The sequence below is a fragment of the Hyposmocoma kahamanoa genome, unplaced genomic scaffold, assembly GCF_003589595.1.
Source record: "Hyposmocoma kahamanoa isolate Upper Pololo Valley unplaced genomic scaffold, ASM358959v1 79, whole genome shotgun sequence".
NCBI lineage: Eukaryota > Metazoa > Arthropoda > Insecta > Lepidoptera > Cosmopterigidae > Hyposmocoma > Hyposmocoma kahamanoa.
The window spans coordinates 1,008,703-1,033,136 of record NW_020653993.1 but is presented as its reverse complement, the minus strand read 5'-3'; the positions used below and the strand labels follow the sequence as shown (position 1 = coordinate 1,033,136).

Sequence of the window (24,434 nt, the reverse complement as noted above, 5' to 3'; positions counted from 1 at the left end):
ATGTCAGTCGTATATCTGATGATAAACAAGAATTGCCACACCCCATAGACAAGAAGTCACGCCTATGAATAAAGGTATGTATGGTTTTAGCCACGAGCGAACTGCCATTACAATAAAAAAAATTAAGAACAAAAGCACAACGCGGAAATATATACATATTTTAAAACACAAGGTAACGTTTTACGTAACCATTGCAAATATAAATGCCACAAATAATACATATATGTACTTAACCATATGTGAATGTGTTTTTTTACATAACACAACCCCAATGTTAAAAAATGCCACAATGGAATTTCGAAATCACAGTTCCAATTTCATTTTATTTTACATATAAGACACAGGTCCATAGGCAATCGGTAAAAACCGTTTTTATTTTCAACAAATACACCATGTTAGAGTCCATAGGGAAAAAATTAAAACCGAATTTTCAAACATATACACAGTTACAGTCCATAGATTAAAAAGTTTCGGTTAAAACCGGTTTTTAGTAAAGTTTCGGTTTTTTTCCCAGTTTATTTCCGTTTTTTCCGTCGCGGACGACGTTTGACTTTGTAGTGGGAGCCCAAGATCCAAAGCGTTAGACGTGTGACGTCACAGTTTATTCAATTTGTGTATGGGGTGGGAATTTGCGGAAACATGGAACGAAAACAAAAAGAAAAGGTGCACTAAATAAACATAATAATTTTTACAAACATGTTTTAAAGAAACTCCAATAGTCGCACTGGTGCACACTCTAACAAGTCTGAATAGTTCTCCATAAAGCGATAAAAGAAAAAAGTAACAAATAGGATTCATCAGGGGGTAAAATGACAATAAAAATATTTTTGTAAAATCTTAAAATTACCTCTGAAAACTTACGTAAAGATTTATTAATAAATTTTGTCATGTCACTTCCAGACCTAATCTAGAATGACAAAGGCCTACTACATTTACACAAGCCAGCTGCGAAAGACCAAAAAACAGCCCGATGCCATTATATATTTTTTTGCCATTTTCTTTCCAGCTCAGTATTGCCCTTTAAACAGACAATTAGCACAAATTGTGTTCTAAATGTCAACTCTTAAATAAAATTTACAGATAATAAAAACAACTCTTTGTACGGCAAAGTTTAAATGTTTAAACAACTAATTAACTGTCAAATGTTTTAGAAACATGTTTAAATGGCAACACTGTCAAAAGTTTGACAGATAATTAGGTAAAACTGTAGTTTAAAAGGCAATACCGAACTGGAAATATAATATTTATGCTGGCTGGGCGGTTTAGGTTACTTTTCGGGTAAACCTGCTAATATACAATAATAGCCATGAGTTAGTAATTTTAAATTCTGCCTAATCAATTATAAAATAAAAAATGTACAACGAAAAATAGTATTATTGGAGTTTCTTTATTTGTGCTGAAAAAGTTAAACCAATAGTCATGAGATAAGAAGACGTTTAAGTCTAATTGAACCTGAAATAAAATTGTTCATAAATATTGCATGGTTTCTTCGAGTTGGTAAAAAAATGAAGTCTGAAAGTCGACCGTGTGGGCAAAAAAGTTGAAATTTTAAAACAATTTTAAGTATAATTGGGTAAGCCCGTTATTAAAAGTATGTTTTGTGAAAATAATTAAGAAATTAAATAAGGTAATATTGGTTAAAACGAGACCTGAATAAAAAAAATCCGCCAGTTTAGATCTCAAAGAGACGAAAGAACTCACACGTGAAACCAAATGCTGTCGTAACTGAAAATTGCGGAATTGAGAAATCACAAGTTGAATATAAAAAAAAAATACTAAATGGATAATAATGTGATTTTTTTTTATAAGTAATACTTAATTATCCATTTATAAACGATATTGGTTTCATTCCGTTTCTTTTTATTTATTTTTTTATTTTCAAAACGTGTTCTCTCAATTTGAAAATTTTGAGTTACGACAATATAATGGTTTCGTGTGCGAAATATATATTTCTTTCTTTCCTAACCAAAGTATTGAATCATTTATGTGTGAAATTATGACCGCATAACACCGAGCTGTGTCGAATTGTAAAAGTACAAGATGGCCAATACTCACAGGAGTTGGTGGCAGGGTGCGGCGTGGGCTGGTCGAGGCGCGCCTGCATGTCGCGGATGTGCTGCTCCTTCCGCTTCATGTCGTGGGCGAGCGAGTCCAGTCGGGCGCGCGTTTCTAGCAGCTCTCTGTTTGGGACCAGAAACACGTTAGCGAACACAATATTTACCCAACTAAGACTGAGCTAAAAACATGGGTATTGTTTTTCAAATAAATTTAAAAATTGTTACCTATAACTGAAACGCGAAAAACAGTTAAAGCTTAATACGATATTAAGCGTTAAGTGCTCATTGCGTTTCCTAGTAAAGTTGGCTTTTTTGACTAGTATCCCTCTTCACTAGAGCCACAGAAATATTTTTTCTAGCCCAGGAATTGAACCCGGGAGCACCGAGACCAGGGAGGATGGCGGAGCTGTAAGGCAGTTCCGTACTATAAACAAAACTTACTAACGAGGAGGAGAGTTTAATGAATGTGAGGATTTGAAGGGTAATTTGCGTTCGTATGAAAGACAGATTACCTCTGGCTGGCGAGCAACTCGGCGCGCGTCCTGCTGAGCTCCTCGGCCACGGCCTGCTTGGCCTGGATCTCGGAGTGCAGCGAGCTCTGCAGCGTGAGGATCTCCATCTTGTCCAGCTTCTGGCTGCGCCGGTTGCGCCAGCCGCCCGTGCCCACGCCCGCGCCCGCCGCCACCGGCGACGCCAGCGCTCCGCCAGCTGACGACGCGCTCGCTAACGCACAGACATAGGGCTCATAATCGTTACACACAATTTATAGTTACAGTCCATATTGTAGTGTTAGTAAGCACCTAATTGTAGTTATAGGTGTAGTTCCCAGGTCGTGGAAGCTTGCAAATGTGCAACCAGTGCTTAAAAAAGGAAGCAGAGCTGACCCTGTCAACTATAGATCTATCTCAGTCACTTCCATACTCTGCAAGACTGTGGAACGTGTACTTAACAACCGTCTCCTGTCGTACCTTGAAGACAACGATCTCCTCAGTGATCGCCAGTACGGATTCCGAAGAAGGCGATCTACTGGGGATCTTCTTGTGTATGCCTCTCACTTATGGAGCGAGGCTATAGAAGAGCATGGCGAAACCATTGCAGTGTCTTTAGAAATTTCTAAGGCCTTTGACAGGGTCTGGCACGCAAGCCTTTTAAGCGTTTTGGTAGCAATTTAATGCTACCAAAACGTAGGCGTGTCTTTTCTCCACTAAACGGAGTCCCTTTCACCTGACTCCGACTTTTCGTGATCTATCCATACCGATAACCGACCGTCTTCACCTACTTGGAATGGACCAGTCGTCCAATGTGCACTTCGGCAGTTACATTGAATCCATGGGCAAAAATGCAGCCAAGAAGCTTGGCATCCTTTCCAAGGTGAGGCGATACTTCACACCGGGACAGTTGCTTCAGCTGTACCAACCACAAGTCCGGTCGTGTATGGAGTACTGCTGCCACTTATGGGATGGCTCTGCTAAATACCAATTGGCCACCTTGGATTCAATAGACAAGCGTGCTAGGCTTGCAAGGCTTATAGGTGACTCGGAACTAGTAGAGGCGAAGCTGCAGAGCCTTGAACACCGCCGTAGAGTTGCCTGCTTATCGGTATTCTACAGGATATATCACGGAGAGTGTGCGATGGAATTGCATAATTTGATTCAGCCTTTCCATCATCGGGAGACTAGACGTGGGCTTCCACCCCTATGTTGTGGATATTCTCCGGATTCGTACGAAGCGTTTCGCTTCCACATTTGTATGGCGAGCGGCTGGGGAGTGGAATTTCCTGCCTGCAGACTTGTTCCCCGAACGCTATAACTTGGACCTTTTCAAGACGAGAGTGAATAGGCATTATTTTTAGGTGTGCATGCTACATCCTCGACCTCATGGTCACTTTCCATCAGGTGAGATGGAGGTCATATGCGCACTTATTTTTTATAAAAAAAAAAGGTCGACCGCTATGTAATAGGTTCACCGCTTAAGTTAGACCACGGCCTGGACGCGCGAGGAGTATAAATTGCGCCTGTCGGCCGGGATTCCCTTTGTTGTGCGTGGCCGACATTGTCCGACTAGGGTTGCACATTGCAATTCCGAGTTTTATGAATATCGATTCGAATGTATACGACCTATCGATTTTTTAACATTAAGGCGAATCGAGTCATCTATATCGTATTCATAATTTAAATAAAACAGTCTCTTTTTGAAGCCCTACTGAATCGTAATGCTAATCCTATTTTATATAGGTCTGCAAGAAAAGTAGTTTGGCAACATATAAGTATAATAAATATTTAGCGATTGTTGCTACTCGATCGATTGATACTATCTCAACGTCTTTTCTCACTGGCTAATATCATTCTAAATGAAAGTCCTAACCGAACTGAGACCGAAATGGCTATCAAAAATTCGATCGATCGATTAATCGATTCAGAGGCATATGAGAGTGAGTGCATCCCTAAGTCCGACATAAGCGATCGACCTATAGTGAATGCAAAATGTTCACTTTCAATTCATTAAATCACCAAGGATTGAGCTGTCCATCCTTTCTGCTATCACCTTCAGTAGGGCTGGCACGAACAAGCGCGACTTGCGCGGAAGCGACATAAAGCGCGAGATGTCTATGCGACAACAGCTGTTATCTCGCGCTTTATGTCGTTCTCGCGCCTTCGCACCCTGTCATGTTAGCAGGAAACTGTTGGTGCTGCCTCTCTCTTTTACCAACCGGGATGCCACTTTCTTGCGAACTACAGCTTCAAAATTACCAATCCTAACTTTCACGAACATCCCCGAGGCGCTACAGTATGTAGACAACCCCAGCAGTCCAGTAAGGACGTTGTTGTCTGATATTTACGCTTACCGTGTTTCAAATATTCAAGCTCCTCTGTCATCTTCGTAGCCAACGCTTGAAGGTACCCACGGGCTTCTTTCTCATCCGCCACCCACCGGATGATGTCCGCTAACTATAAACAATATTGTATTTTAACGAAGACGCAGCGTCGATCAGTATAAGCTAATAAATATGTAGGAGAGTAGAGAAATTCTGGTTCCTATTAAAACGTACAATACAGTACAGGTTTACAAGTAAAAGGTAACAGGTTTACAGGTAAGGTATACGTTTTTTCATGTCCCTAGTGACGTTACGTTTTTATATACGAATTTCGTATTAATAATGATAATAATAATATTTTTTTCTCAAACATGCACGTATGTAGATACAGGTCGCATTATGACAAACCTTAGTGGTTTAAAATGCGATTAGAAACATATTTGTGTATTTTGTCCTTTATACAATAAATAAATTAAAAAAAAAAAAAAAATGTTTGCATTATTTTCAAAAAACGAACACGGAAAGTTTGTCACTTATGGATCGTGCGACATTTTCCCGGCCAATGCCTGCAAAGTATGAAAATCCATTACTGTACACTTCTTTAAACTTTTAAATCTACCTACGAATAACGAAACTACGTAAACAGGTGGAAGAAAAACTCACACAGCCAACAGCCCATTGTTAGTAGTTGCAAGAATTAAAAATACCTACCTATACTGCTTACTTAAAAAAAAGAAAATGGCTGTAACACGTAAAGTGTTTTGGTATTCTTTTGTTTTTCGTTTTTTTTTATTTTGGACGTGAAAATGAGTGCCAGTGAGAAGAGCGGTAACGACAATACAGTAATAGATACACATTCGAACACATCATCAGAAGTTCAGCAGACGACAATTAATGTGCCTGGAAAGACAATAACATTTTCTTTTAGCAATTGTCCTAACGCGTCAAATATTACTTTAAATATTCTTTTCTTACTTTTTCTATTATACGTCTTCCTCTCTTTAGCATTCTACTATTTCCCGACATTGTTTGAGAAAAATTCTATACATGCTTCGGCGGGAACGGGGATTGCTTGACTCGTACTAATTAATACAAGGGCCTCGCTGGCGCTCGTTATTGTAAACCCATCCTCGTCCAGCAATCCCTTACTTCCCGGTCTCAGCAATAATGTATTATATTTATGAAAACACATTTTGTTATTAGCCCTTCGCACCTGGTTCTCCCAGTGCTGCATGGTTTCCTTCTTGGCCCGTAATTCGTCGAGCTCCATCTCCCACTGCCGTCGTTCCGCTTGCCATCGCCGCCCGTTCTCCGCCATCTTGAAAAAAGTTTCATCGGTGATATTATTAATAAGGTCCTTTACTACAGCTGGACATCAATGACCTAATGTCTCACGGGAACTAGAATAAAATGGACCAAAGTGCATGGACTCCGATCATCCTTCTGGTGTAGCACTGATGGCTCAAATCTATTACGCGCGACTTTTTAGAACAAAGCTTAGATATTCATCATTCTACACGAACAGGAAGAGACTCGAGAAACTAAATGTAAACTGGATTATAAATTAAAAAAACTTTGTGACGAATTCAAGTCGGAGAGGGGTCATTAAAACAGTCGGAGAACATAAAATATATTTTGTTAGTGTTTAGGCCATAGTCCACCACGCTGGCCCAACGCGGGTTGGGGACTTCACCCGTTTTCCGAGGGTCGTGAACCTTCTTCGACTGCAGGTTTTATCACGATGTTTTCCTTCACCTATCAGCTCATAGTAAATTGCATGGTAAATTCCGAGAAACTATGGTTCGTAGTAGTACGTAGTAGTAGCCCTGATCCGAACCCACTTAAGACGAAGAAGCAAAACCATTGTTACCACGGCTTTTTTGTTTAATTGTTAAATGTATTTCGACGTATTTCAATATTGAGATCATTTAAACACCGATTGTACTCACAGCGTCAAGGTCCTTGGCGAGTTTTCTGTTCTCGTTGATGAGCATCTGTTTGTCCTCGCTATCACTCAGCTGCTCCAGGCGACGGCTCTCCAGCTTCTCTTTGGATGTTTGTAGCTGAAAATTCATTCAGATGCATAGTTACAATAGTTTTTTGTTATGCAAGGCTGCAAAGTTGTTGTTTGACGTGTTATGTATCCAGATTTGCACATAACACACATACCTAGAACGTCAAAAAACGTCAAAAATTAATGCGAGTGCTTGTATTGAAACCTGACCAAGCGAAGGATTCCAAGATTGAACCGTGAGCTAAGCGAGAGGTTCAAAAATAGAATCCTGAACGTAGCGAGGGTTTTAAAGCACGAGACGCAAAACAACTTTGCTGCCGAGCAAAACACACAACTTTTCACCTCACTAAAAATGGTAGATGAAAGAAAAAGAAAATCAGTTTTAAAAAACAAAATTAATTATCATTGTTAATTTAAAGTCAAGAATAATAAGAATAAAATATACCAACGGATTTATATTACATAAATAATGTACGACAAATCGCGTCAAGTTGGAATTTCAAAAACCTTTTTCACGCTAAAGTGGAAGACACGCTTTTAGAGAAAGAAAGCCTTTCCGAGCTTGTAGGGTGACAAATAACTTATTGATTTACGATTTAAGATTTCTACAAAAAAAAACAATAAAAATCCAGAGACAATTAAAGTCCAAGTCAAGCGACGGTGATAGATTTGTTTGGTGAAGTTTCCAGCTTTGCCCTGTTACGTTTTATCATCACTATGTGTAACTATTTTCATACACCCATCTGTGTAACTCACTGTTACTTTTTATGCGTGATGGAGGAACAGAATGATGCTCGTGAAGACGCTGAGTAACTGGACAATTTATTTAGAAATTGTAGTGTGGGACCACTCAACCACTCCAATTCCGGCCCTGCATCGAGTATGGCCCTCGCCGTCACGAGCGCCGGAGCATGCGGCCACTGCGTGCGCGCCCGAACCAGTCGCCGCTAGACACTCGCACCGTCCCTACGTCGCTTTGCTGCGCGCGCGCCTATTTACGTGCTGACGCTTTCCTTGCCTCCTAGGCTTTATCCAGTGCCTGCTTGTGCTCTCACTTCACTATCGCCTGCCTGCTAAGTGCTGTTCTCTGTGCTGGTGACTTAGGTACTTATGTGTGTGGTAACTGTTCAATAAACCTACCTTCAGACTATAAACAAGACTTCTCCATTATCCATCACCCGGTAGGTAACCCACAGTTGAGTCAAAGAACAATAAATACAGTAGAAGTGCTTAATTTGCGTAACACGTGTGTCAACAGTTCGCGGAGTTCCGCAAACTTGAGCTCAGTCCGCATTTTCGCTTTGTATGTTAATGGTCGTGTCAATTATCTCGCGCAAATTCCTCGAAAGTTTCAAGAGAGGTGAAAATAACGTTGCCCGCCGTGTGCGGTGCGGAGCTGAGTGCTCATAAAGGAAATACTTGTATGAGCGCTTGTGTCGACGTCGGTACACTCAGCGATAGGCAGTTATCGCGTAACCTTGAGCGAGTGACGGGAACCCTGGCTTAAGGCACTTCCATTACTTTTTTCATCCGTGAGCAATATACACTGTGTGCAATTGAGATAGCGCGTGCTGATTTTTAATTATGGCATAAGTTGAACCACTGTTCTATATCATGTACATTATATTTAACTAGGGGGTGTTTATGATATTATAGAGAAACATGAAAGTTACATAGAATGAAAAAAAATCTCACCTCTCGGTTAAGCACGTTGCGCATAGCGTCGCCTTCTTGGAGCTGTTCCCTCATAGCCGCGAGTTCTGCGTTATAGCGAGCCTGCTGCTGAGCAAGGGACTCCTTGTATTGAAGCTGTGGAGGATTGTTGACTTTTGTCAATGCCAATTTACACGTTAACAAAGACAGATTAAATAGGAAGGAGACTTTTTTAGAATTAACATTTTAATTCTGGCTATTTTATACTGTTTCAAATACTATGTGTAAAGATTTTTTAATTGGTAAAGATGTTAAACACACTTCCCGAAGTGGCGGAAAAAAGATACAGCGTTGTACAGGGATTGAAACAATTCCAACTAATGCGCGATGATAGAAAAAAAAACTAAGACTTTATTTCACATGGCATGCATAATGTAGTTGTAACTGTGTACATTAACCAATACGATGACGGGAGCATTACACCTCGCGCAAATCAGCGGTTTAGTTAAGTGCCACTTAAGTGCACTGCTCATCAGGCTTTCTTCGGTGTCAATTCTCACCTGCGCAGAGCCAATACGCTTTTGAATCGACTCCGGCGCAATCAGTATTTCACTATCCCATAGTTACAAATTCTTAGTCGATCTAGTCTGGAAATCACTAAAGACGTTTTATTAGACCTATCTTCTATAGATTTGAATACTAAACGCGCACCCAAACCTGCCTATTCACTACTTATATTGCACATTTTCTGACTGGATCGACTAAGACGTTGTAACAATTTGGTATACCCGTCATAATCGTCTTTTTTTCTAATAATAATGAAAAATTGTTGACAGATGAAAAGAGCGTCCATCCATCAATAGACAGCTGAGCAAACAGAGCGTGAAGAAGAGTTACCTCCAAGGCGTCGACCTCCTGCTGCAGCCGCGCGACGTCGGCGGCGGCCGAGCCGGGCGGGCCGCCGGTCTCCACGCGCTGGCCGCGGAGAGTCTCTTCGCGGAGTTTGCGTTCCTGTCATTAACGAAGCATGTTACGTCTATACAACGTTTTCATACAAAGCCCTTCGCACCAATGCGCGTTAAGGCTAGTGTTTTCTATTGCGCTACAACCTCTTAAAACAAGCATTAAAAATGTACAAAATGAAATTACAGCTCTTTTCGATCTATTCGCAGCAGTAGAGCTCCTTGTGATAGAGTTCGCCCAGGGAAGTACTGCCATCTTACCTATTTCCGCCGTCAAGCTGTAATGTCAGCATTACTGCGTTCCGGTTTTGAAGGGTAAGGGTGCTGGTGAAATTATAGACACATGGGACTTGTCAACTTATGGCTCAGGGTGATCTTTGCGATTTAAAGTCTAAGTGGCAATGCAACTGTTATGGACAGGCGTGTAGCTTACCATCAAGTGCACGACTTGTTCGTCCCGCCACTTGATATTAAAAAAAATACAGAAACAGTAAACAAACAGGTCATTGACCCGACAATAGACAATTTAGTGATGGCCAATTGTACTGCCAACTACAAAACAATTAGTTCAATGAATCGATTTGTTTAATTGAATCAGGTGGGATAACAGTTTCTTTCGTGATTTCAGTGCCGATTAGTAACAAAAAATATGTAATTCGATACTAAGTGAAGATATTTTCTTACATGACCTATAAAAGACAGTTTAAAATCCGAAATCTTAACTATAGATCTTGTTTCAAATCCTTAAACTTAGATACCAGTTTGATTGTGATTGAAAGTTTTGATTTACTAATTGACTACAACAACTTGAATGAACTGAATGATTTTCTTTCGTATAGCAGTATATAACGATAGACTACCCATATTTCTACATTTGAAAAATAACCTTGTTACCGGCCTAATACATTCCAAATACGATTTTATAATATTGTTGTAAAAAGTCAAGAAGGCAATATACTTCAAAGTCCTGATATAAATATCGGTACGATAAGAAGTCAATCTTCTTGCCTAGTACTAGTCTAGTGCCTTAAGTAACCCACCGTGTATAATAATTTTCCATCCCTAAAAAAAATGTAAAAAAACCTATTATCGCTTTTCAAAATTTTCACACAGTTTCATCATTATCATATCAGCCGGAAGACGCCCACTGCTGAACATACGCCTCCCGTAAAAATTGCCAGACTAGCTGATTGGACACGATCATCAGTACACCCATCGGTTACCCGCCGCCCTTACCAGGTCGTCCATCCATCTAGTAGGGGGTCGTCCCACTGAACGCCTTCCGGTTTGTGGTCTTCATTCGAGAACCTTTCTGCCCCAATGGCCGTCAGTTCTACGAGCTTTGTGCCCTGCCCACTGCCACTTCAACTTTCTAATTCTTTTGAGCTATGTCGGTGAATTTCGTTCTTCTACGGATCTCCTCATTTCTGATTCGATCACATAGAGAAATGCCGAGCATTGCTCGCTCCACAGCTCAAACACACAAAGTTTAGTGCGAAATTTTATAAGTTATAAGCTCGCCCGATATTAATAGACTGTAGTTGCGCATTTGTCTAAATAATATCAACCTGTAGGGCTAGCAAGTTACGGTGAGATAAAACGCGATTTCTCTATGCGACTATGTCTATGAATTATGTCGCTCTCGCGCAAGCTCTAATGGAGGAATAAACTAGATTGTTTTTTAATTCCAATTTCAACTTTTTTCCTCGAAATAAACCCTTAAAACCTTGTATCATCTGACAACACCACATACTTTGGTAGACTCAGCGATGGCAGTATCAAGCCGGGCCTCAAGCTCGCGACGACCCTTGTCAGACCGACGGATGTCCTGTCGCAAAGCGTCGATTTTCTGCATTGCCACTTCCAACTCTTCTTCTTTGTCACGAACCTGGAAAACACATAGAAGTTGCATGAATGTGAGCAAAGCAACAACAAATATTTTTCATGCGGAACGAAGACTTTTTCTAACATGTTCACGTTCCTTTACAAACAGATAATTAATTGATTTGTAATAGGCAGCACAATTGGCCATCACTATTTATATATCAATTTATTTATTTATAAAAACACAACGTAAACTTACAGAACAATCAAATCACTTATACGCTTTAACATATTTGATACGCTAGATTTGTTTTACAAATTAGTTTGCTATTGCTGTAGTGTATTGAAACCCTCTGCGATGATGACGATATGGAAAGGGAACGCAGGGTTTTAGCACTACCTTGTAACATGTTGACCCGTAGGTAGCGTTGTGATGAGGAAGTTAAAATTACCTTGTTCAACGCGTTCTGGCAAACTTTTTATATGGGCAGCCTGTGGACAAGTTACACTAAAAAGACGGTCCTGCGTGTCCAATACAATAATGGTATTAGGATGCTGTTGGGACTGCCTCGCTTTTGCAGTGCATCAGGTATGTTCGCGAAAGAACTGCCTCCCTGATGCGGTGTGTGTGTCACAGTTCCAGCAGCCTCAAGCGGTTGGTCTGCGATACATTTAAGCACTGGAACTACGGACATATGGGTTCCAGAGGCTTGGTGTATAACCTAATGTAATTTTATTTTTTTCCTCTGACAATCTATTTTAGTAACAAAGGCCATAAGTTTTCTGTAACTAACATGATATGGACAAAGTCTGCAATAAATTCTTTGATTTGATTTGTAGTCAAAGATATCAGCGTCTTGCGCCTCAGCGACCAGACAATTTAGGAACACGAGACCACGTTTAGTGGGCGCGTTGTCCACGGGGAGCGCAAATAGCTGAACACTACACTGCATTGTATATGGTCACGTCAGTGACCTGTTAGTTTACTTTTCCTATATAGTGGTTTGGAACGGACTTTTGTTTTCGATATAGAGTCAAAAGTACAGATACACATTGCGTCTCTTTCAGAGCAATAATAATCTTAGTACAGAGTACTACAAAACAGACCTCAAAAGTTCGTGGAATGACATCTATTTTCCAGTTTTATTGAAATTGGTTACCGGAAAGTGCGCGAAAATGGATTCATTCAAATTTCTTCAAATTTAAATGGGACCAATACTGAGGTACCTTCTTTTCGACAAGCAAAGGATCATCAAAATCTGTTCATAAATCACAAAGGTTCCGGAGTTATCGCGTAACATACAAAACAAAAACGGTCGAATTGAGAACCTCTTTTTTTGAAGCCGGTTAAAATATAAGTCAGTCATTTTTGGGGTAATTATTTCGTAAATACTGGCTGATGCCAACAAACCTGCCTAAGCCTAAGCCGCCTCTGTGGTCGAACGCCGAACGATTACCATGCCAGACTGCCACGCAGAGGTCTCAGGTTCGATTCCCGGACCGGGAGATATATTTGTATGGCCTACATTTATTTGTCTCGTAAGTTTGAAAGTAACTTGTTGTTGTCTCTGTGTGTGTTCATGGCATCCGCGACAGTGGGTTTTCCTAGTGCGGGGATATGTTGAGTGTGTGCGTTATTATTATTATTATTATTACCTGCCGGGACAATTTCTGTTTCTGCTGTCTCAGCTCCGAGAGTCTTTCGGTGACTTCGCTGTACTCAGTCATTGCTAACTTGCGTTGTTCTATCTCGTCCTTCAGTTCCTTTTCCTGAAAGAAATATAAAGAAGAAACAAGCGTAAGAAGTTTCTAAGAAACAAAGTTTTATTTCTATACCGTTACAGTACCATTTTCTAAAGTCCTAGCTTCAGAGTTATTCGAGTTTTACGGAAATTTGCGATTGCATTGTTAATATATTTTTTTTTATAATACCCGGTGCCGACACGAACAAGTCGTGTGCCTGGTGGTAGGTCTTAGGGGCACTGACACTGCACCCGTTACCCTGAGACATAAGTTGACGAGTCCCATGTGCCTGTAATATCACCAGCACCCTTACCTTTCCAAACCGGAACGCAGTAATGCTCACAGGCGGCAGAAATATGTAAGGTGAAATTAGTGCCCTGGACGTACCATTTCACAAGCAACTCCATTGCAACTAATTAACTAAATTTGGCGTTATAGTTTTCTCGCTCATCGTTTCGTAACTGCATTAAACATTTAATCTTAACGGTTTAGATACAAGGTTAATATTGAACGATTTATCTGGTTAAAAAAGGTATCGTATTAGCATGAATAATAATTATATTAGCATCCGTCCGTAACACTCTTAAAGTATCCAGGCTCTATTTTTAAGAGCATAAAATAGAAATACGTTGATATGTGCCATTACTGTTGAGTGGACAAATTATATAACATCACGCGGCTCCCGTTGGGGAGGCAGTATAGTTGATGTAATATTATTTGCACCGATTTGTCTCTTATCGCTTCGTCTTTAGTGTACAATAGGACAAAAGAGTGAGCGGTTTCGGTAACGCACGTGCCATCTGTATAGTGCAAACAACTAGTTTAAACACTTTTACGCATTGGCACTTAATTCTAAACTTCATAATCTTTTGCAGAACTAACTCAATCGTATTTAAAAAAAAAATATTCAAAACTAGAATTCAGCAATAGCAATTAACGCGTCCATGATCAAGATCATTAAAGATAAAAAAAATAAAAAAGTGTTAATGGTTTTATTATCCTATTGTAATAGAAAAGATAAGCAGTTCCAAGAGATAACATTCATATGTGCTAATAATATTTTTTCTTTTTTAATTACAAAACACATTTCATTGGTTATTAAATATGTAATTTTGCAATTTACGTCCATTATAGCAAAGCTCTAGTTAAACTGGTCGTATTGAAGTGAAACAATTGACGACACCCGTAAACTGTTTCGAATTCGGGCTGACCAATCGGAGCGCAGTTGTTACTGCGCTCCTACTAATATTCTATTTTCTAACTATTCAGTTTTCAAACAAATTAAATGACATTTCGTCTCTATTTCTGGTTATATATTTGATGTTTTATTGCAAAACTAACCTGTAGCCTTAGTTTCTCCAAAATATCAATTTTATCCTTGACAAGTTCCTCCTTCTCCAGTGTCAGAGCTTTGACTTTGATATCGAGATCGCGTATCCGCGCCGCTGCCTCTTGCGGCGTGTTTGCTGTTATATCCTGAAATGACAATAACAATATCTTCATTGCTATCACACTAAATGTGATACAGAGCTACAGAGTGCTACAGAGTGGAAGAATCTCATGACTCCCCTAATGATGACGCACTGTGACTAGAATTAAGGGAGGTTAAAATAACAGGGGCGGTGATGGTTTGTGAATGCACCAAGAAAAATGGGATCAAGCAATGAGTACTTGAATGATATCGATGTTCAGACAGACCGAAAGCTAAGACGTGAAGTTCTAAATGCCTAACTGACAAATGGGCGGGAGCAAAAGATCGAGATAGTTGGACGAGTAGGGATTTTGATATTTAATCTTTACAACTTAATAATAATAAACTACGCTCGAAGACACACATAATCGATGTTGGGAAAAGGACTGCCAGGCTGAAATGGGACTAGCCTGGACACGTCTGTCGCACCCATAGAGATGGGCTCACACAGCCTTTGGTGGGTGCCGGAGAACGCCAGCGATGACGAGGCGGACTAATAAGGAGATGGCGGGACGACTTGGACGCATATATAAAGGACTGCCCTAACTTTGCGTCAAACAGGGAACTGTTGAAGTCAAACTGTGTCCCAATGCTAGGAGAAGAGGCCTTCGCCTAGCAGTGGGACACAGTAGACTAATAAAAAAAAGTAATAATAGAGGGGGGAAAACCAATAAAAATATGGTTGGCGACCATAGAACCTACATATAAAAGTTGATTTGTTTGAACAAACAAAAAAGATTTAGATAAAAAGTGTTTTTTTTTAAATACACTTTTTGTATGTACTAACCGTCAAACTATTGACAGCGTTGCCATGTAAACGCCTGGATCTACTAAGCACATCAATGCTACCACAATCTTTAGTCTATAACAGTCAACTGCTAAAGCGTCCTCGAAAAATGAAGTTTTGCATAACTGCTAGGATTCAGACAATAGACGAGTTAACGATGACTATAGTTGCAATTAACAACATGGAAGCTGCTGTTTATATCCTGGATCTATATCCCTTATTAGCTTCCTTCTAGATCTTTCTGGATTTAATAGCTCTAACACGTAATCTAAGATCCTCGATCGGTTGGCGTCAATTTGATGGCGCAGTGGAATTTGGTATCAGAGGCTCACTCAGCTATTGCTAAAGCTATTGCTTTTTAGCACACCCATAGTAAAATAGGGGGTTATAATAGTAACTGTGACACTACTATACTATATACGTTGTTGGTTGGGCTACAAAGGGTTCAATATTTTTCCTTTTTTCCCCTGTGTTGGCAAATGTACCTGTTCTTAAAGTATAAAATAATATTACGTTGTTTTACATTTCAATTATAATGTTTTTATTTGTATTATTTGTAGTATTTTATTTATTTGCTGACTAAAACTTAAAAACTTTTTTTTTTTCAACTTGTGGAGATTTATAATTAGCATTTTCACCTGTTACTCAACATATATATTTATTGTTAAAAACGATGTAAATCTTCCTAAAATAAATAAAAATATATATAAAAAGACGTTTTCAAAGTTGCAATTTTTGGTCAAAATTTAAATAGTCATGTAGTTGTAGTCAATAGATTGTGAAAGGAGCCAAACATTTAAAAAAAAATTAAATGCTACTATTAATCTTTGCATTATCTATCTTTTTTTTGTTTTGACTATCACACCTATGGTATCCAAATCAATTCGTGAAGTACAGAGGCACGATCTTATTCTATTATTCTTCCAAGAGAAGAATAATAGAATAAGATCGAGAACTATGATAATGATAGACGTCCTGTCTATCATTATCATAGTTCTTCACGTTTTATGAATCTTCATTTATATTCAAGCAAAACATGTTCGGTCATTTATTGTGTAAGCTTAACCAATATGCAGTCGCCAGTATATTTATGGACTGCAATCATTAGTTATTTGTAAGTTGGCAACCCTTTTGCGCATGGAACAATCATGTTACTTCGTCTTGAAAAAATGACATAATATACAAATAACTATAACTAACTTGTGCAGTAATTCCAGAACTGAGTTGCTCGAAACATTTGACTTGTGCTTCCAAATCAGCGTTTCTCTTCGACAAAATAGATAAATCTTCTTTTAGTTGGATTGACTCTTCTGAAAAACACAACAATTTATAATTATCACGTGATGCTCCAGGCGTTTTTCGGTTTCACCTTGCACCAGACTAAGAAAAACCCTCGATTTCGACCTTATTATTATTGCAAGCAAAACCTTTTTCACAAAGATCGAACACAAACACAAATTCCTTCGTTCTGACAGGACTCGAACCTGCGTCTGTATGCCAAACTACGGCAACTGCTCTAACAATTGAGCTACCTACTACCTGCTTCTAAATATTTTTGTGTTTGTTTTGTGTAGACTTTTTATAATGAGTTACTTTTCCTTTTCTTCGGCTTTTGTCGCTGTATGTGACACTTGTTAGAGACGTATGAAGCTTCTCACTCAGCCGGTACATTAGCAGCTGCCAGAGACTGGTGAGATGGCGCTATGTTAATTATAGTATTATTGATTTTATTAAATATCGCCGTAAGCGACACCTGTGAGAGACTTCTGAAGCTTCTCATAAGATAAATGCCATTCGAAGCGTTTTGAATTTTGCGGTTAGAAAAATTGAACAAATTGACTTTTTATTGGTTTCCATTTATGATTTCTTACACGTCATATAATACATAAAATCAACCTTATGAATTTTTAAAACAAGTTACCATTGCCGGCGAACTGAGATCCGCCCGCCCGTAGTTCCGCGATGGTCTGCGCCAGTAACGCGTTCTCGCGTTCTAAGGCCTTTAACGCGGCGCGCTCGCCGGAATTCGATGGTGCCTGAATATTAAATAACAAACCAATATTATGATACTTGTCGCTAATTATGTCGCGATTTAGTATAAGTTTTGTAATATCAAGCATTAATAAATTTAGTCTGTTATGATACCTAAGAGTAGGGAACTAACACAGCAGTACAGGCATCTCAAATGAAGGTGAGATATCAGGCATCTGCTGGGAGTGCACTGGTTGGTCGGCACTACAGTTGGTAAGTTTGCACAATGTTTATTACTAACGTAGATACAGTATTTGTTGACTAGACAGCCTGAAGATAGAGTATGACGAATCAGTAACAGAATTACAATGAGACCGCCACTTGTACTGAAGGTATAAGGGGGCAAGAAGCGGTGGCAGAGGAAGGGCTGTAGGGGTGTGTGTGGAGGCCCATCAGAGGATCCCACTAGTTCAGATCTGGAGGATCGATATGAGGTCAAGGACCTTTTAGGATAATTTAGTAGTCCTATGAAGTAGAATGGAGTTAGAAGAAGTGTACATGAAGAAAGATACTCTATTTAAAGGTTGCTGTGATAGAAAGAATGTCGCATATGTAATTTACATTATGACTGAACCTTAGGCGTGGCGACAATACTGTCTATTTGTGAAATATTTTATAACACCCACAACGTGGTTGCAGTAGGCAGTTCCCTGTGTTATGACTAACAGAGCAACATAATCCAATTTGGGGCGCTAGCCAGAATAAACAGACTAGTACCAATTTAGAAAAAATAATTCTCTAATTGGTCCTCGCAGGATTTTCTTGTTCAGCGCCCAAATGCAAATCATTGGGCCACTGAAATCAATAAAAAAAGTTTAATCCTTTGTTTGGGCCACAGAACAATAAATACAGTAGAAGTGCTTAGTTTGAGTGACACATATGCCAACAGTACGTGAAGTCCAACAAACTTGAGCTCATTTGAGCCATTTTCGCTTTGTTCGTCATGGTTGTGACAACTATGTCAAAAATCGTTATTATAATAAAAATGCATTATCTTGCTACTTTGGAGTGCCAAAATCAACGATTACGATATGGTGGTGTTTCATATCATTGTTCAGTCTCACTATATTTTAATAAATTTTTTATTTTTCTGTTCATAGCAATATTTTTTTGTTACAACAAACGAAAGTAAAACTTATACAGCTGCAATAAGGTCGCTTCCTTTTTGGAGAACCAATAAAACATCTCCAATTCGTCGTCGTTCAGCTATTGACCCCTAGATGGTAGAACATCGATTGAAGTTTCAATATAAAATCAAAACATCGTAACTTGCAAACGCTACGAGTTTAATTTAAGATTTTCTGGTAATTGCAGATCAAAAAAATTGTATTTTAATTCAGAATTTCTAGATTCTCTTTACAAAAAAACAACTGATAACCTTACATTTTCCATTTATTTTAGTACCACTAACAGAACAACTTTTTTTAATGTCCTTGGTATTGGAACAATGAAGCTAGATATAAAAAAAAAGTTTATTTACCTGACTAGGCGCGTTCTTAGCAGGACTGAGAGGGCTGGCAGGAGCGCCGAGGTCGGAGAACCGCGAGCCAGCTGTGAAGGTGAACCCAATGAACGGCAGGTGGAGTCCCGAGAACGCTGAAGAGGCGGACGGAGGTGGTACTGCATCGGATGATCTGTGAAACCAACACAACACTTGAAATTGTCGTTAACGAAGTTGGTAGCTTTGTTTTTATATAAATGTTCGTAATGATCATCGTCACACGAGTCATTTTGAAATATAGTGTAACTTTGTCTCATCGGAGGGATCAAATTGAATTACTCGGCGAGGTTAAAAATAACTATATGCGTGAAGGATAAATATCTATCTTGTGTGGATCTATATAGATCTACCTTGTAAAGATCCATTGTGTGGTCTCATACATTCTTCGGTGTAACACTGCGCACGCGGCGTTATATTTTAGCCACGTGACGTATTTTAATGTAAATACGTAATTCATACTTCATTTAACGTAGTACGTTACGAACTGCCCACGGACACACTATATCAAGGAAAGGACCTAAAGTTATCAAGTCTTGTTTTCGTTCATTAGCACCGAACGTGACAGAAGAATTAGAAATTACCTAATATCGGTGTCGTCGACATCGAAGTTGGACGTATCAGTGGGACTGGACACATCAGGCACGAAGGGCGCTTGCATCTCGCGGAGATTCTCCCAATCCAACCCCGCGAACCAGGGATGGTTCTGAAATAAAAATTATTCACATTTTAATTTTTTTATGAGATCAAACGACGGGACGATCATGTCGTGCGTCTGGTGGTAAGCGACACACGCCTGTTCATAACAGTTGCAGTGCCACTCAGAGCTATAAATCGCAAAGATATTAGGGGCACTGCCACTGCGCCCGTCACTTTGAAACACATGCACCGCGAAACTTAAGAATAAAATAAAAAGTGTGTTTTTTGATAATTTTTCTTACCTTGAAATCTTGCAATCCATTCTTTCCTAATCTATTTTCTGATGAGCAGATCAACCTCCTTATCAGATCTTTGGCCTCCTCGGATACCTGAAATAACAAACCGCTATGGTAGAAAATTTTGTACTGCATTATTAGTAAGTTGTCAAGTTGTTATTGTAAGTTTTAATGTGCAATAAATAACATTTAAAAAGTCGTTGAAAAACCAAATACAAAGACACGACCCAAGCACATAGAGAAATTCGTGAGGTCCGTTGGTTCGTTCCGTGGCTTAGTTGGTATAGCGTCTGGCACGGTATGCAAGAATACGTCGGTTCGAATCCGACCGGATCGAAGGAATTTTTTCTGAGTGTTCGGTCTTTGTATTAATAATTATAGCAAACTAGTGGAGTAATTTCATAAAAAACAATTGAAATCAATTCAATAAAAATTTAATTAACATTTAATTAACTCATTTATTTTTTATTCCATGACAGTTAAACATTCTCATAGATCGTTGTATGTATCGACTCCTATATAGAGTGAATACCTCGTTTAATTTTTTAAGGACGAAGATGAAAATGTGGTGTAAACGCAATATTTGTAGTTAGCATTTTAATTAGGTAAATTATACCTCTTTCAGATACTATATTATTATTAAAATATATTTGAGCACGAAGTTTATAAGTTTTCTTTAACAAAATTCAGTAAAAACGAACTTTATGAATATTCATAGCTTTAACTCGCAAAGATCTGAGGAACACTGCCACTGCGCCCGTCACCCTGAGACATACGTTGACAGTCCCATGCGCCTCTAATGTCACCAACACCCTTCGAAGCCGAACCATAGAAATGTGAATGAATGTGAAGATGGCTGTACTTCCCTGAGCGAAGTCATTGACAAGGAGCGTTCAAAGACATAATGGGTCGAATTTATTTAATAAAAGCCCAAAGCCTTTACGTTCCGTTAGTTAAATTCGGAGGATACGACGGCACACGTCACACTTGACGTTAAGAAATGCGCCTGTTAAAAAACTGTAAGCAACAGAACTTCTGTGAAGTTTACACTATTTAAATATTTAGGCGTTGTTGCCTGAGTGAAAACTCAACGTCACTGTAAGGTGACGATATGTGCCTCTTCTGATCACGAGAGGTATTTTGAAAGTCATTGATAATACATATTTTTTTAAAGTTATTAAATTTGTAGGTACTCGCAGTTAATTGTATCTCTAGGTTGATGAAAAAGTACATTAAGACCACTGACTTACAAATAAATGGACGACGGGTCTAATACAAAAACCACGAAAAAAATGTCCCAAGTCCCAACCTATTTAAACGTAGTGACATGTAAAGGAATATGAAAAAGCTAAAACGTTGAATTTAAATTGTAATGTCATCGCAGTACTGTCTAATTTTGCTTGCTACGCTGTCAGTCGAACAAACGAAGACTAAAGCGTGAATGACGCTCTGTATACGATTTTAACGCCCTATAAGTTCGGACACTTTTTAGCGCGGACCCGACGTCCATATAATTGTAAGTCAATGATTAAGACCTTTTAAAAAAATTTTAAAAAGAAATACCTGTGCCGCGTGTTCGTCGGGCGGCGGGCAGTGGAAGGATCGAGCGTGGTTCATGATCTTGCCGTACGTCTCTACGAGGGACTCGGCGTAGAAAGGCGTCTCTCCAAACAGCATTTCGTACATGCACACACCTGGAATTTAATACATAAATGTAATTCATTACAGAGTGTTTTACTTTGAACGCTGCCATAATAAATTAATAATTAACAATGCACAAAATAACAAGAGTTAACGAAGAATGGAAAATGGACGTGTAGTTTTGGTTTAAATTAAAAAAGTTTTTTCCTTATCCTTTCAGTTGCCGCCTAGAAATTTAATATCCCGATAATTGCCAAAGAAAAAAATTGGCGAGAAAATATACCCGTATACAATAACACAATAATAAATTTTGTTGCTAAAGGTATGGAAAACTATTTATTTTTTGCCGAAAATACAAAAATAGAAATAAAATTCAATAAAATATAGAAATTTTGCCGCTTCAAAACCCACTATGGGCAGCTGGGGTATTTATGATTTCCCGACATGAGTTCGTCGACACTCAAAAGACTGCATTTTATTTCAATCCAAAAATTCCCTCATACATGTGCGTCGTAACGCAAGGAGTAAATGACAAATATAATAAAACCAGAGTACGTGGAGAGAGCAGGAGAACGAAGAGAAGGGGGATTCAGAAGGTAGGAAAATATAAAATGTATATACTTATTACGAGTAGTTCAAGACACAAATTCTTCATATTTTTTTCATTAATAATTAGGATTTACCTAATGACCACCAATCACATTCTGGACCATAGCGACCCTGGCCATCTTCCATAGCCTGCAAACAAATACGATTTATTAAAAAAAAGCGAAACAATTTTTGTATGGTATCGTTCCACTGTTCTAGGTAATCGTTTAATTACGTCACTGTAATACGCAGCCATAAATAAAATTCGAAGCACCTATACGTACCTTAAGTATCCAATAGATAAACCTGTACCAAGCTTAGTCATCGTTTTGATAAATTTGTACTAACCCTCACTATCTTTGAAAAGTTGTACTAACCCTATAATCTAGATAACTTCTAACCCTTTCTAATTATTTAATTTTTGAGCAGCATGTCTTCAGTATTACTATCACCAAGGTAAGTCTTCGCCAACCTTACCTACCTCTTTGTTAAATCGGTACCAAGAGCAAAAAAAATAGTAAAGTACCAACCCTAAGTATCTCTGGGGAGATGTAGTCGGGCGTGCCAACTGCGACGTTGCTTTGCACCTTGCCGTCGTCGCCTAAACGCAGGCATGACCCGAAATCCGCTAGTCTGATGTGCCCGCTTGCGTCTAGGAGGACGTTGTCCGGCTTTATGTCCCTAAATAGAAATATTCAGATCAATATTTTGTTAAAACGTTTTAGCTCATTTTACACTGTGTAATAAATTTTCAATAAGGTTATGATTCTCGTTTGACAGTATTGATTTCTGTTTAATTGAGCAGCCAGTATCTAAAAACGAGTAGTTATATTCCTGAAACTTCGCTTTTGTGGCTGTCACAGTTACATAGTACTTTGTGGTATTTACATAATCTCGCAAATTTACATATTTCAAGGTTCTTTGTCATCAATTTACAGAATTTTTTGTTGAAATATAATGTTACATTTTGTGTTTAAATAAAGAGAAACACGAAAATTTGTTCGTTTCCTTAATGTTATATAAAAATCAACTTTTCAAGGCAGACCACAAGAACAAAGATTTTTGCAGGGACAAGGGAAAGTTTTTTCATGTTAGAACCAATCAGAAAATGATATTGATGACCCAGAAACGATGTTACAATACGTTATTAGAATAGCCCATTATTTGAAGAATTAGAAGCTTCAAACCCATTACACTAATAACCGTATCAGGAATAGGAGCTTCGAATGCGTTAAACCAATAACTCAATGTGGAATTGGAGTATCGAATCCATTAATTAAACCAATAAGCTAACGACATAAAGGAGCTTCGAATCCATTACAAATGTGGAACCATTATTAGTGTAACGGATTCGAACCGTTACACTAATAACTCTATGTCATCAAGTATATAACAGAAATAGAGACGAAATAAGGGCTATCCATCCCTGGCAAGTCATCAGGCAATGGGCCTTATATCACTTTTAAATATCAAGTCTCGTTTGCGCTGAAATCACAAATTAGCTGAAATAGTACAGCGCCAACAACTGACCTGTGCGTGTCTCCGTATATTCCAAAAATATTCTGCATTTATTGTAATAAAGACAATATCTCTAACAATGGGGGTGTCCCATTCGGTGGTGTGGGAAAAATAGCAAAACATCTAATTACAAAACAAATAATTAAATATGTAATTTTACAATTTTCTTCCATTACAGCGTTTTTGAAGTCAAACAATTGACGACACCCGTCAATTGTTTCCAATTTGGGCTGGCCAATCGGCAGTTGTCACCTTAATGATTTGGCAGAATAGTTTTCAAACAAAATAAATCGCATCCCGTTTCTTTTTCTAGTTATAAACTTTATGCCCTGTATGGAAGCTTCGAATGTGTCATCCTTATAACCCCTCGTTGAATACGAACTTTGAATCATCAGACTTTGATAAATGAGAATTATTCATAAATTGCTAGTTTTTTCATTTCATTTCATATAATCTAGGCTTATCCTTTTAAAGTGAGGCCTATCCCGGAAAAGTTGCTAGAGAGCCGACGTAGGTGGTACGGACATGTTACGCGATGACTGCCTGATCATATTACAAGAACAGTACTTGACATGAGTAACCAGCCCAAGAGACGTGGTAGATCCCGCCTCACATGGGTATCCCTTATTAGCAAAGATCTGCTAGAGCAATAGGTAAGACCACAGACGACTCAGAACAGACCGTCTTGGAGAAGAGTGACCAGAAGGGGCGACCAGAAATAAATGGGAATAAGGCCAGGCGAAAGAAGATCAATTAGGAATAAATAAATAATAAAAATGACTAGTCGATATGTACATCGAATAACACCATAAAAAAAACATAAGGTACAATTAATGAGTCTTCACCGAGGCCGTCCTTAAGGCAGTTTGAATTGAGTAGAATTTTTTCTCAAACGTG

At 38.8% G+C, this 24,434-nt stretch overlaps 1 protein-coding gene across 1 annotated transcript in view; it reads right to left on the bottom strand.

Annotated features, from left to right (window-relative positions):
- The window catches only part of LOC113233512 (serine/threonine-protein kinase Genghis Khan), a 78,248-nt gene that overhangs the window by 38,553 nt on the left and 15,261 nt on the right, over window positions 1-24,434 (bottom strand). The window contains exons 8-25 of the mRNA XM_026468635.1: window positions 22,550-22,700; window positions 22,115-22,169; window positions 21,354-21,484; window positions 19,797-19,883; window positions 19,440-19,561; window positions 18,838-18,991; window positions 17,248-17,362; window positions 16,527-16,636; window positions 14,410-14,544; window positions 12,982-13,095; window positions 11,255-11,389; window positions 9,437-9,550; window positions 8,582-8,695; window positions 6,822-6,935; window positions 6,086-6,190; window positions 4,903-5,005; window positions 2,570-2,765; window positions 2,056-2,180 (exon numbers count right to left, since the gene is read on the bottom strand). Coding sequence (XP_026324420.1) covers window positions 2,056-2,180; window positions 2,570-2,765; window positions 4,903-5,005; window positions 6,086-6,190; window positions 6,822-6,935; window positions 8,582-8,695; window positions 9,437-9,550; window positions 11,255-11,389; window positions 12,982-13,095; window positions 14,410-14,544; window positions 16,527-16,636; window positions 17,248-17,362; window positions 18,838-18,991; window positions 19,440-19,561; window positions 19,797-19,883; window positions 21,354-21,484; window positions 22,115-22,169; window positions 22,550-22,700 — 2,180 coding nt within the window. The remainder of the gene's footprint in view (window positions 1-2,055; window positions 2,181-2,569; window positions 2,766-4,902; window positions 5,006-6,085; window positions 6,191-6,821; window positions 6,936-8,581; window positions 8,696-9,436; window positions 9,551-11,254; window positions 11,390-12,981; window positions 13,096-14,409; window positions 14,545-16,526; window positions 16,637-17,247; window positions 17,363-18,837; window positions 18,992-19,439; window positions 19,562-19,796; window positions 19,884-21,353; window positions 21,485-22,114; window positions 22,170-22,549; window positions 22,701-24,434) is intronic.